Raw genomic sequence first — 14592 nt, 5'->3', positions numbered from 1 at the left:
AGGTCGCAGCTTATGAAGAATATACGGCAGCTTTCCTTCTCACCTACAGCACCTTCATGGTGGAAGTGACCACTCTCTCTGTTTACCTTAGCTAAGAATTTAAAAAGGAAAAGGGAAACGCATGTGGACCATTAACTAGCAACATGAACAGGCTCATGAGTTTTGAAGACTTTGTTTTCTATATTCTCTTCACTAATTACTCAGCTTGATCTAAAACAGTAACTCTCATTACAGAATTAAAGGAAGCTCTTACGTGCTTCTGCATTCCATTACTGTTTGCAATGCATGCATAACATGTTTATGCTTCATTTTGCTCACCGCACACCTTTATGATGCGAGCATCTTTTGTTTTTATAGTCCATAAAAGAGCACAGGTCATTTTATAGACTAAACAGAAACATATTTTTTAAATTACTGATGTCCATGTCAGATATGACTAAGAGAAAGCACCAAAGAATTGAAATGGACAGAGTGAGGAAAGAAAAACTAAGAAGTGCTGTCATCTAATTGACACTTCTTTTAAACATATGTATCTATTTTCTGATTCAGTAAAAATTTATTTTAGTTAAAAATTAAGAAACTCTGATATAATTGAGGGTTTTTCTAACCTAAAAGGCTTTTCAGTTCCCTAACACTTTCTCAAACTCACTTTCTCATCTGGAAGTTCCTCATTTGGACTCACTGTTCTGCAGAAAGTGTGGTCTAACAGAAAAACCTCTCACCTCACAGCCAGATCACACAGCCAAATATCTATAGTTTCTCTTCTAGTAATCACTTTCTCCAAAAAACCATTCCAGCTATTCTTACTAAAAAACCTATATTCTCTTTCAGAAGAATCCAAGCCTCATGGCCAAACCAGCTAAGATTTTTTTTCCCCTGACAATGAAACTCGCTTTTGAAGACTTTCATGTTTTGCAAGCTTTATTTCAGATAATGCTTCGAAATAAGAAAATTATGACAGCTTTCACAAAAGTGGTTGTCAGAAAGCAAACAAGAAGAGGAAGAAACAGCAGAAACCATTAACTTCAACACAACATGTAAACATCTATTTCCATCAGCTACTTCTTCAGAGTAACAGAACATAAAAGAACACATTTCTACACCATATGGATATGTTTCTGAAGGAAAACAAATTAGTTCTTCAGAGGAAACAGAACTGAAAGGAGGTCCCTAATCTAGCCTGTGAGCAAGTAAGAATGAATCAGGGAAGCAAGACCCTTCTACTGGAAACATTCTTCTGGAAAAGTTCACAGATTGTTGTTGAGCTTTGAAGGAGTAAAGTAAGTTTATTGTGAGAAGATATGAGAAACAGGCCTGCAACTATAGGATTTTCTTAAGTTGTATGTAGTATACATCTAAATAAAGAAATAGACCTCAAGGGTCTTTAATACTTTCCAGGTTCTTTCTGAAGACAGCTGGGACAAGAATGGACAAGACTGACAGAAACAGACTTGGGCCAGGTCACATTATAGCTTAGGCAGGGATCTGTCACATCTGTCCAGCTCCCTTTGTTATCCTTCCCCTAGACAGTCTTGTAATAGGCAGCAAAGGAGAAAACCATGAGATGTAACAACAGTAGGTCGGTTAATTAAAAGAACAAAAAAAGGTAAGTTGAGGTAGCACTACAGATTGCAGAGGCAATATACAGAAAGGAAGCAGCTTCATACATAAAGGAGTGTTTCAGCTCAAACACACAGCTACCTTACTTCCGACACATTCCAAGAGGCCAAACAACCAATTCCAACCACAGCGTGCTGGGTATAGTAGCCAGAAAGCATGCCTTCCAGCTTCATCATCCATTCAGGGATTTCTCAAAGTTAGTCTTACAGGTTTTAATTTACCTATGCTCCCAGCTGGTAACACAAACCCAGCACTACTTCCCAAAATAAGTTATAATCCCATGTGTACAGCCCCAAATATATTAAGTGAAAGCACTCAGCTGTAAAAAGGGCTTTACAGTTTTACTGGTTTTATCCTAATGAATACTGACATGGGCTTTAATGTTAATACATACAAACTAACTGAGATTGGGTGGTGTAGATTCCTTAAAATATCTGGAGCCTGGGACTAGTAATACAAACTACAGGGGTTTTGATTATCTTAATCAAAATACAGGAGAACAACATATACAATTCAATAAAGATAAAGACTGCAAACAAAGTAACAAACTAAAAAGCAAACAAGATGTTAGGACATACAGAAAGAAGACTGAACAATAATGGCATTGTACTGCAAAGTGCAGTGGTGAATATTTTTTCCAGAACTACGGATAATGCTGAAAACTTAGGTATTCAGAAGAGAAAAATCATAGAAGATTAAGGTTATGGCAAGAGTAAGAGGAATGACTGGGATTATTCAACTGTCTTTTTCCCCAGACACATAAAAGTGTATATAAAGGAGCATTAAAACTACTAAGTTAAGGTATTTTATACTGGTAATTGACAGAATTAAGGCTAAATTGTGCACCCTGAGTTATGCCTTCCTTATTTATCCATGTGTATATCATAAAAGCTTTATTTACATTTCAGCTTCATGGACTGAGCTTCAGGCCAGAAAAAATTCACCTTCAAAAAGAAAGCTTCATTCTTTTAAAAAATATATATTTTTAATATGACATATTCTACTAGTTTTTTGAAAACTTTGTTTAAGCAATTGAGCTCGAGTGTTAAAGCAAATGGGCTTGAGTGTTTCCGGACATTCTAGATTCTGCTTAAGGATGAAAAGGATTTGAAGGATTTTTAAGTCTTCAGTTAAAAAAACCTTAATATATACAATAGACAAAATTTTAAGTGCGTCCATCAAGAATTCATCAAAATACGGTTGACAATTTTTATACACAGAAAAAAAGGAAAATAATAAGGACACAAGTATTAGACAAATATAGTATAAAGTCAACAAATATCATGAAAGCTTACAAAATTTTTTTCAGAGCACTACGGAAAAAAAGTACTAGAATTCAAACTATTTACAGATTTAGGTAAACATAGACTTGCAAAATTTACACTCTCATGATGAAGTTTTTCTATCTTTGAGGACCTTAAGCCCCCTTCCTCACCCTCCACAGCCTGCACAACATTACATCAAAGTCTCTTCCTTCTTTCTTTCTCCTTCCCTATCTCAACACTGCAAAAGAAAAAAATCACGCATCCCCAGTTTTCACCCTCCTTTACTCTGATCCTTGCAAGGACAGACAATTTATTATTTTCTGCATGTTTAACATCCTTTCAGAGTTTTGTCAAGATGCCTTTTTGAATGGACGCTCTGACTCTGCATCTTTCCGCACCACTTCCCCCAATACCCTAATCTTAGATCAGATCCAAGGCTGTACTGGCCTTCGCTTCCAACTGTAATTACTACTAGCTGTTGCAGAAAAAAAAAAATTAAGACCCAAGGTATGGATACATTGATAACTCCCAACTTCTGTTACTAAATGGTTTAGAGGCTTCCTGAGTTGATGGCTAATCTGAATCATTGTTAACAGCCACTGATGGGTCTGTCTTTTTCTGGAACACATATATACTTAGTGTCCATAGTAAACTGTCGAAATTATTGCCATAGAGCATGTAAGGTGTGTTTAGTAAGAATTCAATTGTTTTTCCTTTATTTGCAGGCTGTTTTAAAGCACCACAGGTTCATTGAGGGCCCCCTATTTTTTTTTTAGTATGAGAAAGACTGAAAGAAATCATTCAATATTTTCTTCCCCTCATAATTCATGATTTATAGATCTCTTTCTTATCTTACATTAATTACATGCTTTCCAGACTAAAGCAACCTGATTCATTTACTCCATCCTTGCACTGAGGCTGTTTGCAGGGAAATAGCCTTACTATACTCACTGCCATCCTATAACTACTCTGATCCTACAGTATGTTTTTGAGAGGTAAACGCTAAAACTGCAGCATTCAAGATGCAAGTATACCATTGATATATACAAAGGTGTGATGTTTTCTATTTTGGTTTGGTGTGTCCCCTCCCCATAATTCAAAACCCTTCTTTCCTCTTTCAAAATGCTGAATGGCAAGCATTTTTGGAGAACTCCTCAAGATAATTCTCATACCTTTTTCCTCAGGAGTAACAGTTAATTAAGTGCATACAAACCTGCATTGTCATTGCCCTTCTGCACACGCATTACTTTTTATTTATTGACAATTTCACCTATATTTTATTATCTAGCCCAGCCTTTTGTAAGGGAACTTTAAAAAAAAAAACCAACAAACAAAAAAACCCAAACCCCAAACCTTTTGGCATTCAAACACAATCAGATTTTTCTGCAAGTCTTATTAATCAGTTCTACAGTTGAACAGTTTTGTACTCATATTTACTTTGCAGACAGGCGGATTTAAATGATCAGATACATGCCACAGTTTTATAGTCAGCAACCTCATACAAAGAGTTCAGTTCCCTCACTGATTCAGACTACCAGCCTGCCTTCCATCAGATCTCCTGTTGAGAGCATTATTTTTTCAGAAAGCCCATAAACCCCTGATTTTAAGTCAGCAAAGTGTTTTGCTATGAGTTCATACAATAGTCTAGAGGATTTATAGTTCAGAATGTAAACAGACACTGACATACAACCCTTCTGAAACAGACTTTGAGACTATAAAGACTATCACAGCATAATTCAGCATATTACACCAGTTTCTTAAACAAGAATTCAATAGTTTCAACACAGTTTATGACCTTAATTTGCAAATCCAACGATTTTGCATAAACTTAGATTACCATTTCTTCCCTACTCTACAGGTTTTTCAAAAGCCAAATTTGTTTCACTATGATTCCGATGATATGATGACACATTTTCAACTACAGATACACTGAAAGAGACTTCAGAATTCTTTGAAGTGTTTCAGATTCTCCACTGAGTACAGCCTCAGCTTTTTTTACTAGACGTTTTTCATCAGCTTGCTGTCAGCAAGTCACTAGCCTGTAACTACAGGAGTGTTACCTGCAAAAGTGAGAGGAATGAAATTGAGCTGATTGCCATGCAAGTAATCTATACATTTTAATCAGTGCTGTTTTAGTGTCCTCCAATGTGCCTTGTGTAGCTTTGTTTTCCTGTTTTCCGCTGCAAGACCACCATGCACTCAAAAATATTACATGAGGCTTAAAAAAAAATAAAAATGCACAGTTCAAAAACCAGCTCACTAAGACATCAGTTATTCTAGAGCCAATGATAAAAACATGGATTTAGTAATACAGAACTCATCCATTTGATGTATGGGAGCAACACTACAAATTCACAGTATGAAGCATTGACATCCACTCCCTTCCCCAAAACATCTTCAGTTGATCGTGAGACTTTTTTTAAAGTAATCTCTCTTTAAGTATTTTTTTAAGTAATTCTATTTTGCTAGCTATCCTCACCACTAAATTTGTCTTCTCCTTTGAACTTGTTTCATGCTTTGTGAAAGTATTTTTTTAACCAAAAGTTAAAATGTTTAATGCAACATAATTTATTTCTAAGTATTTCATCTTACACAAATTAAAGTCGAATTAGTTATAAGGTTCACTACTGCAATTCACCATCAAGTATTAAACCAACAAATAAATCCGCATATGGTTGAGCCAGAGCTGTATTTTCAACTATATCAGCACCTGCTTAAAGCAGCCTGAAAGGGAAGCACAACATAGACTAATAAAGTGTTCTACAGTTTGAAAAAAAACTGAATTTGATGAATTATCAAGACATATGCTGCTCTGATCTTGTATTTCCAGTGCTAGACCTCAACATTAGTGTATTTAAAGTCCTTAAAAAATCCTCACAATCAAGTGAATTAACATGTCAGTGAAAACAATGAATATGTATGCAATGAAGCTAAAAGTGCTATTAAATATATTTAATATATAATAACATTTTAATGTTCTCATTTCCTAGAGATGAATTGAGAGGTAATGATGACTGTAGTCTCTCACCTGTATCAAGATATTACCAGTTCTCAGTTAAGCAAATCCAGTTCAACTCAGACCTTCAAGAATGTTTGTGTCAAAGTTTTACTGACATCTACATGTAGGTTATGAAACAATTTACCTTACATTTTATCTGTAGTCTAATACCAAGCACATAAAAAAAAAAAAAAGGCAAAAAAAAAAGCATGAAAAAAGAAAGCTTCCCACTGATTTCACCTGGGGTTTAATCAAACACAGTGCCTACTCAACATGACTGAAGTACTGTCCACAATTATAAGACCATAAAAATTCAAAGTAGCAAGGTAGTTTCTTTCCCTCTATGAGGGCTGGTGAACACAACTGTACATACATAAAAGGCTTTGGGGCTTTGCCCATGAAGTTATTCTTTTGAAAGATTTTTTTTTTCTTTTGCCTTTTTTTAAATAACCAGATTTGGTATCCTGTATCAAAGAACACTTTGTATCTCAGTCTTAAAGGGCTTAAAGCTTGATCATATTAGTCTGTCAGTAAGTTATATAGCCAAATATTAACCACTAACTGGTCCCTCTCCTCCATACTTTCAAAAGAAGACTGCACTGTATGTGGAGGATCTGACAAAATTAGGATTTAACTATCTGAAATCAAAGGCACCAGAGCACAGGTATCTACCCTGCTTCTTCGAAATTTTGGAAGAAGTATTTCCCCTTCAGGTTTCCAGCTACTGATGCCTACTACTTCCCACTTTTCTGCCATGGCAATGTGTATACTTAACATACAAAAAAAAATTGCTAAATTTTCACAGGGAAATTATCCATTTTGATAAATGAAAAATTTGTGGGTATAAATGTGAAACTTTTTTAGGATCAAAAATAGTACAGCTTTTTTTAGTTCATTGGAAGTCTGATTTCTAGCAAAAAAAGCATCTTAAAATCCATTTAGAATTCAAAATTGACGCTAGATAAAATAATCTATAAATATTGTTTGCCCTGTGGTTTTAAGTTCATACTTGTCTTCCAGATTTTTGGAAAAATATACAAATAGCCCAAAACATGTAATACAGCATTTGAATATCAAGCTTCATCTGAGAGTCTGAAATCAGAAGAAATGGACCAGTAACCCTAGCAGTGAAATTAAGATGCTAAAACTCACTGGTTGAATGTCTTTACATATTATTACATCTAAATCAGCAACAGTCCAGAAATAATGGAATTTAAAAACACCTATACAAATTTAGCACAGCTTTTATGTGTATATAAATTACAATACTGTCTTCAAATCCTTTATTATACCTTCTCCAGTATTCAGTGAACATAATTATAGTTCTGACTGTTTGTCTGGCTCATCAATACAACTTTTCACTCTTACGTTACAAAAGGTGTCATACTAGACACATAGAATATGTAAATTGGCTTATATTTGTGTCCCACCCATAAAGGCCTTGGGGCAAGCAGGATTACTCCCCTATCATATATATATATATATATATAAAAAATGTAAGCCCCAAATACTGCTGTGCTTGCAGTGTCCAATTTTTTCAAGAATGCATGGTATCTGGTAAGGATTTTGCCATGCTTAGAGGGAGGTCCCCATGGATTTGAGCAGCACTTAAGAATATTAATCATTTATACAAACAAAACCAGGTTTCTGAAGCTGGTTGCCCAAAAAATCAGAAATATATTACTACTGAAACCATTGTTCTATGGTCAGCTGACTAGTCTACAATTAAGTAGAAATTTTGGCAGACGTCAGTTTTCCAGAATGACATTTCATTTCACAATAAGCCATCCTTTTCTCCTTCCATAATCTTCTACCTTTTTCATTATGTTTTCCAAAGCAGTATTTAAGTGCTTCACAATACAGCTTTGACTGCTCACCCCTACTAAATGATCCATCCTTCACACTACATGAGGCAAAATACATCTGAAAAACTAGCATACAATCAAGTTAAAATATATTTTAAAAAAAAAAAGAAGGGGAAAAAAAAAAGAAGAAAAAAAAAAGACGACTTCTATCAAGGACAACACTAATCTGCATTTTTAAGCTTCTAAATAAACTTCTGTTCTGGGCTGGTTTGGTTTTTTTGGGTTTTTGTTTTGGTTTTTTTTTTTCCCGAAGAAGGAATCTGCAAAGAATACAGCTGTCCTACTCTAATAAGCCTCCGCTGAGCAGTCAGAATTTCAAGTTTCTCCCTTCCCTCCTATAGGCTTGTCTCTTGCTAAAAGTTTCACAGCAACAACAGAAATTTAACACCCAGGTGATATATCTTCCAATTTTTATGCCTTGCTCCAAAAGGACAAGACACTAAACACTCTTCCCAAATATCATAGGCAAAGCAATTAATTTCCTCCTAAATTCGTTCTGAAAACTGACAAAATGAAACTGATCAAAATACTTATTAGAAATCCCAAATTCTTAAAGAACAAACTAAAACAACTTCTCCACAAATCAAAACCAGACACCTAATAGAGAAAAGGTCTAAAAACATCAAATAATTACAGAAGGCATATGCAATCTTGACTAAATACTGATATTTGTATTCAAGCTTAATTATCCTTATTGTAACTTATTTTTTCATTTTAGTAACACATTCTGCAGGTTATTCCTTCCTTACCCTGCTCTACATCCAAACTTTATCTTCCCCCTTGTCACTCGCTGTATGTAAACAGTATTACATGTTCACAGCTTCCATTTCGCTGAGGTAGTAAACATCAGAAATACTTCTGTTATGCATGAAAATGGAGCTAACTCCAACCTTAAGGCTTCATTGAAACCTAAGGATCTTTGTTCCCTTATTAAGCCTGCCAGAAAAACATATGCAGCAAGTTAACACGAACCATTTCATGCCCAAGTTCTATTTATAAAGCAATTCTTCTACCCTAGCTACTCAGCGTAATATATGTTTTGTCATCATAGATACAAGTACTGCTTTCTTTCAAACAATGACATGAAAAACAAGAGATAGCATCTTTCTCTACCACACAGTACAGATGACCAAGTTTTATAATGCAAAAATTGCCAAGTTAGGAAGAGAACTTAATGTACATTAGATGCAACTATGTACAACTAAAATAACCAACCACAGAACATGCCTCTGAAGTTTACCGAGATTATTTTTTCAGGAAAAATAGAAAATAAGGTTTTTAAAACTGGAATTCACAAGATCATTGAGGTTAAAAAAAACCCAAAACCCAAACCAAAACACAACTCTTAATTTGTATTTCCTACTCTATATGATATTTACCTTTGCCCGTTTGACAAAAGAACAAAAAAAAAAATCTCTTCCTCTGCTATAAATTCAAATAAAATTGGAACTATTTCATCATGCGTTGAAGAAGGCCTTTTATTAAATGTAGTGTTCCTAATCTTCAACCATATAATACATCTGAAAAAAATATTCATCACAATTCTCTATGCAGCAACATTTATCATCTGGGGAAAAAAAGCACTTTCAGTTCAAATATCATCGCATTATCTCAACAAGTCAGTTTCAGATTGCTGAACTTTCTGAAAAATTACTTTAGGGACACAGCAATAGCTCAAAATAAAACCAGTTTTGGAATCGTAAATTCTCTTGCCTCCCTCCCTCCCTCTTTCTATACTCAAAACCAAAGAAAAGCACTATATTTTTAAATTGAAACCAGTAAAACCAATGTTGGCTAATTGAACAACCAAGCTGAGATAAATTGACATTTGGAATACAGATTAAATGAAACAAACCCATTTTAGCTTCTATGTTACAACACATATCTTGGAAGAATCAGAAGGCTACAGTCTTTATAATCTGCATAAGAACTAATCATTTTATCAAAAGTACTTCTGATATGCAATAAAGATGAATTTGTTATTTTTGGTTAAGTATTTAAAATTAGAATTACTTTTACATAAAACAAACTTACTCATTATAAAACAGTTTTACCAAAATGTAGTATTCTTCAGCTGGCTGTACTTTTTTAGCTCTTAGGAAAATATACTGTTAAAGTGTTACAAATTATATACTTATACAACAAATTGTATACTTCTAATACACTTTCATGCTTAAGTGTTTCACAACATTAGATGAAAAGCTACTGACTTCTCATGGTTTATCAGATTATCTCAGAAAACTAAAAGGAAAAGTAACTTCCTGTGTAATCTTTTAAACGAATTAACACTAGTATAGATACCGTACATATGTCTCTTCATATTTTATATATTAGTCGGTATTCCCAGAAATCACAAAATTCTAAGTTTCACCTATTAAATTCAACAAGAATTTGAACAGTCTAACAGAGTAAGTTAAGCAGGTAATGGTTAGCTATATAGGTCAGAGACGTTCTCACTCTTCAAAAGCACTCCTCTGAGTGGAGAAACCAGAAAAATAGGGCCAACTTCTAGTGGAGAAACCATCACTGCATATACTGCATAATAAAAGTACTAAAGAGTAAACACCAGCTAAAAAGCATTATTTTGCCATTAATAAGAAGTTTAGTTATCTTTACCATACCTTTATCTGCTGTCTTCTAAGCATTGCAAGTTCCCTCATATCTCGGAATGGCTGTAGTAAGTACTGGTAGAGCTCCATGGTAGCTTCTGCAAGACTACTGTAGGCTTCATCTTCCATTTGATACAGTTCAAGCAGCTCTACCATGCTTTCCGTGTTCTTATGTTTTTCCAGAAGCTGTAGAAAAAGTGCCAATTTTAGTGAACAGATTCAAACATTCCTGCTAAAAGCAACAGTCATTCAAAAAGCATTTTTTAGCCTATCCTCTTGTATTATCTTCCCTCTCCCACAAAATAATCCCTCAAACAAACAAATAAACAAAAAATCTTAATCCCCACCCACATCTTGAATTTAGCCAGTCAAGTATGAGCATGTCTCTGATAACCTTAATTCAAAGTGTACAGCACTCCCATTGATTTTTTCTTTCCAAAAATCCTGGAAGGTAACGAATATGACCACAAAGACAGCACAAAAAGCAACTTAGTGCAAGAAATCCATAATGTAGTAATCAGATATGCTACTTCACACATTTCCCACTTCCAGGTGTCAGGAAGGAATGATAGGAAAGGAGACAAAAGAGAAGTCACATTTTGATTTTTCTACGCTTTGGGGGTTTTTTTGGAGTTTGGGGTTTTTGGTTTTGCCTGTCTGTATTTTGGACTCACACAGTCCCATTATATCAGTGCAGCTCCAGATACAGAGAACAATCTATATGAATCAAACCAGTGATCTGCGTTTCTGATGATTTTGCCTTCTGGTTTATGATTTTAGCCGAGACAGGTTAGGCATGAAATTTCAAACACATGAAGTTCCCATTAGATATTTTTTTAAAAGGATATTATTTAAGTATTATAAGCTTTAAAAAAATACTTAAAATAATTTATGTTTTAATTCATATAAGAAAATACAACATCAAAGTCCATCCATTCCTTCCTTTATTTCTCATGAAATCCATCTGTTTGTACAAATTTGCTACAATGTATGTTTTTAATTTATATGTCTCTTTTGCATCTATTTTGGGCATTTGTCTGGGCAGACCTCATAAGCTGCTGGAAATCTTTTACCATTTCTAAAAAAATATTCAACTGTTTAACAAAAACTAATCTCATACAGACATACGGAGTGCTTGATGTATTTACAAAGACAAGATTATCTGAAATTAATTCCCCTCTTAGGTAGTTTTCAAAGTCAAAGTCTCTTGTCCTGGTTATTACCATCTCAAAAACATATATTCACAGTTCAAGTTTATTTAAACTTAACACAAATTAAGAACACTATGGAATAAGCACTTCGTATCTTCTAGCTGTTCATTCAAGTTGGATGCCAAGCCTACATGAAATATTCTCAAGATATTCAACTGCATCAAGTATTGTAACTGGAAGATAAAATAGAGGGAATTGCAGATTAGAAACTGAAGCTTTGGCCAACAGTCCTTTGCTGTCTGCTTCATTTATATCCCAGGACACTCAAGAGAAGTCTTGATTACCATACTGTCTACTTGGTTTGCTCCATTACATTTATATTACTATGCTGTGTTTCAGTTACCTGGCTGGGTAAGAAAAATTTTCTCTTTCTTCATAACATAAAATTTGATTCTGAAGATCCCCATAACCCCACCTGGGCTTCCTTTGAAGCACTCAAGATTGGCCAAGATTAGAGAAAGGATGCAGCGCAGAACGCAGAGAGCGTCATAGTAGCTTTATTTACATGTTCAGCATTAAGATAATGGTCAGATGACAAGCCCGGGAGAGCTTTCCTTCAGCAAGGCTTAGCACAGATGAAAGGTCTGGGAGAGATGGTGTAGAACAGATGTAACGTTCCTCAGCAGCATGAAGCCATTTGTTACGTTACCTAAACAATTTCACCTAGGAAATTGTTCCTATTGCAAGGTCATTTGCTCCATCCATCTGCTCTTTTCCAGCAGCATGTAATATTTTGTGGCATTTGAGTTCTCACAGAGTACTGGGTAGTGGTTTGTGGCTTGCAGTCTGTAAAACTGACATTTTATGAACTTTCAGGGTTAAACACACATAATGTAACCTGCAATTATAAGGACAGAAGTCATCCCTGATGCTCTTGGGTTTGAGTCCTAAGTCCCTATGGCTTTCAAGCATTATTCCAGCCCACTAGCTGTTTTAACCATGTAGCCTATAAAGCCACCTTCTTCCTCTGCTCCTCTTTCTTGTTCCTAGTGCCTAAAACAGAGTTGCCATACTCAGGCCTTCTCCTACAACTTCCCCCTGGCACTATCAGAAAACCCTCCTGCAGTCCCAAAGCTGTAATAATCCCTCTGTCAAGGTACTGAAAAACCAAACCTTTCTTCTCAAGCCATCCATTACAAGCAGGGTCTCATTAGTAGCAGTTCTACAGCACACTGTAATGTTAATTTGCTTGTAGTTGCTTAGGCTGTTAGTATCTTCTCATTAAATAAATTTACACCTTTGTTTCATCGTGAAACCCTACTATTCTACTAAGATACAAATACTAGAGGGCAACAAAAAATGACAAAAATTAGAGAAAACTTATCACCATTTAAAAGGAGAATCTTAGGTGATCTCATTCCAGGAACAGAACAATACAATGCAGGGCTTTTTTTTTCCATTTACAGACCATTCTTAAGGCCTACTTAATAGTTCTGATACTCTAGAAGAAAGCCACAACTTTGCAGAAGTTGGAGTGAAAGTACCAGGAAATTAAGGACCATTTCAATTTTATGGCCATCAGTATAGTACAAAGACATCTTAAGGACACTAAAAGCAAGTATCTGCATATAACTGGTTGTTCAGTGAAAATCATGTCCATCACTGGAAACAGTATGGATAAAGTAATGAATTATCACCACATTCCTGCACATACAGAAGATAAGTAAATGGGCATCATTTCAAGGTCTTGTCCATGTCCAGTTCTATTTGGTCTGCTGCTGGGGTTACCCCAACCTTCAGCTTAATCCTCAACTCCTTCAGAAATACCAAACCCTCAATAAAAAAATACAAGTGAGGGTGGGTTATTCGTACAGAATATATATATTCTTAAATTATTAACACAAGGTAGGTAATTATTCTTCCTTCCTAAGGCAATGATGCACACAGAATCCACTTCTTCTGCCCAATGAAGAACTTTCTGAATGAAAATGGTGATGAAATTTCATTTAAACTGCAGCTGCCAGAAAACACATAACGAAACACAAAAACTGATTTGGAAACCAAAGAGCATCACCTCACCTGGTTTGGAGCAAAGACCAAAGAGCTACTGAATAGGGATATTCTTCAAAACAGGTAGGAAGGCTACCAGCCTGCCAGCACTGGTTACATACAGCCTCATTACACCCATCCATCTATTAACATGTTCTTCTACAGTTTATTCAGACAGTGTTTTGGTGAAAAACACACTAACATTAACCTTTTCTACAAAGGCTGCAAACCAGCTCAAAGCACACTGAAATTATTTTGTCCTGTCAGATCAACACCATAAAAGTGCTGCCTCAAATTTCACTTGGGTTAAAAGTTACATGAGAGGAAGAAGAAACTGAAGAAGTGCGAAAAAAATCCAGTTTTGAAAAAGAAAAACAACACAGAGAAATTATGACATGTATTTGAAATTATAGTTATGTGCCCAGGTGGCCAAGAAGGTCAACGGCATCCTGGCTTGTATCAGAAATAGTGTGGCCAGCAGGAGCAGGGAAGTGATCGTCCCCCTGTACTGGGCACTGGTGAGGCTGCACCTTGAGTGCTGTGTTCAGTTTTGGGCCCCTCACTACAGGAAAGACACTGAGGTGCTGGAGCATGTCCAGAGAAGGGCAACAAAGCTGGTGAAGGGTCTAGAGAACAAGTCCTACTTGGAGCGGCTGAGGGAACTGGGGTCGTTTAGCCTGGAGAAAAGGAGGTTGAGGTGAGACCTTATCATTCTCTACAACTGCCTGAAAGGGGGTTGTAGCAAGGTGGGGGTCGGTCTCTTCTCTCAAGTAACAAGTGATAGGACAAGAGGAAACGGCCTCAAGTTGCACCAGGGGAGGTTTAGATTGGACATTAGGAAAAATTTCTTCACTGTAAGGGTTATCAAGCACTAGAACAGGCTGCCCAGGGTAGTGGTGGAGTCACCATCCCTGGAGGCAGATGTGGTGCTTAGGGACATGGTTTAGTGACTGACTTGGCAGTGTTAGGTAAACGGTTGGACTTGATGATCTCAAGGGTCTCTTCCAACCTAAATGATTCTATGATTCTATATAC

At 35.7% G+C, this 14592-nt stretch overlaps 1 protein-coding gene across 2 annotated transcripts in view; it reads right to left on the bottom strand.

The window, feature by feature from the left end:
* JMY (junction mediating and regulatory protein, p53 cofactor) overlaps window positions 1-14592 on the bottom strand; it is a 73589-nt gene that overhangs the window by 40639 nt on the left and 18358 nt on the right. For both annotated transcript variants that reach the window (XR_008233486.1, XM_052777000.1), the window contains exon 2: window positions 10370-10543. Coding sequence is in view for 1 of the 2 variants with exons in the window: in XM_052777000.1 (XP_052632960.1) it covers window positions 10370-10543 (174 nt within the window). In the remaining variant the exon portion in view is untranslated. The remainder of the gene's footprint in view (window positions 1-10369; window positions 10544-14592) is intronic.

Source organism: Harpia harpyja, chromosome Z (genome assembly GCF_026419915.1).
Source record: "Harpia harpyja isolate bHarHar1 chromosome Z, bHarHar1 primary haplotype, whole genome shotgun sequence".
Classification (NCBI taxonomy): Eukaryota; Metazoa; Chordata; class Aves; order Accipitriformes; family Accipitridae; genus Harpia; species Harpia harpyja.
Note: the sequence above shows the minus strand (reverse complement) of the source record. Positions and strands in the feature narration are given on the sequence as shown.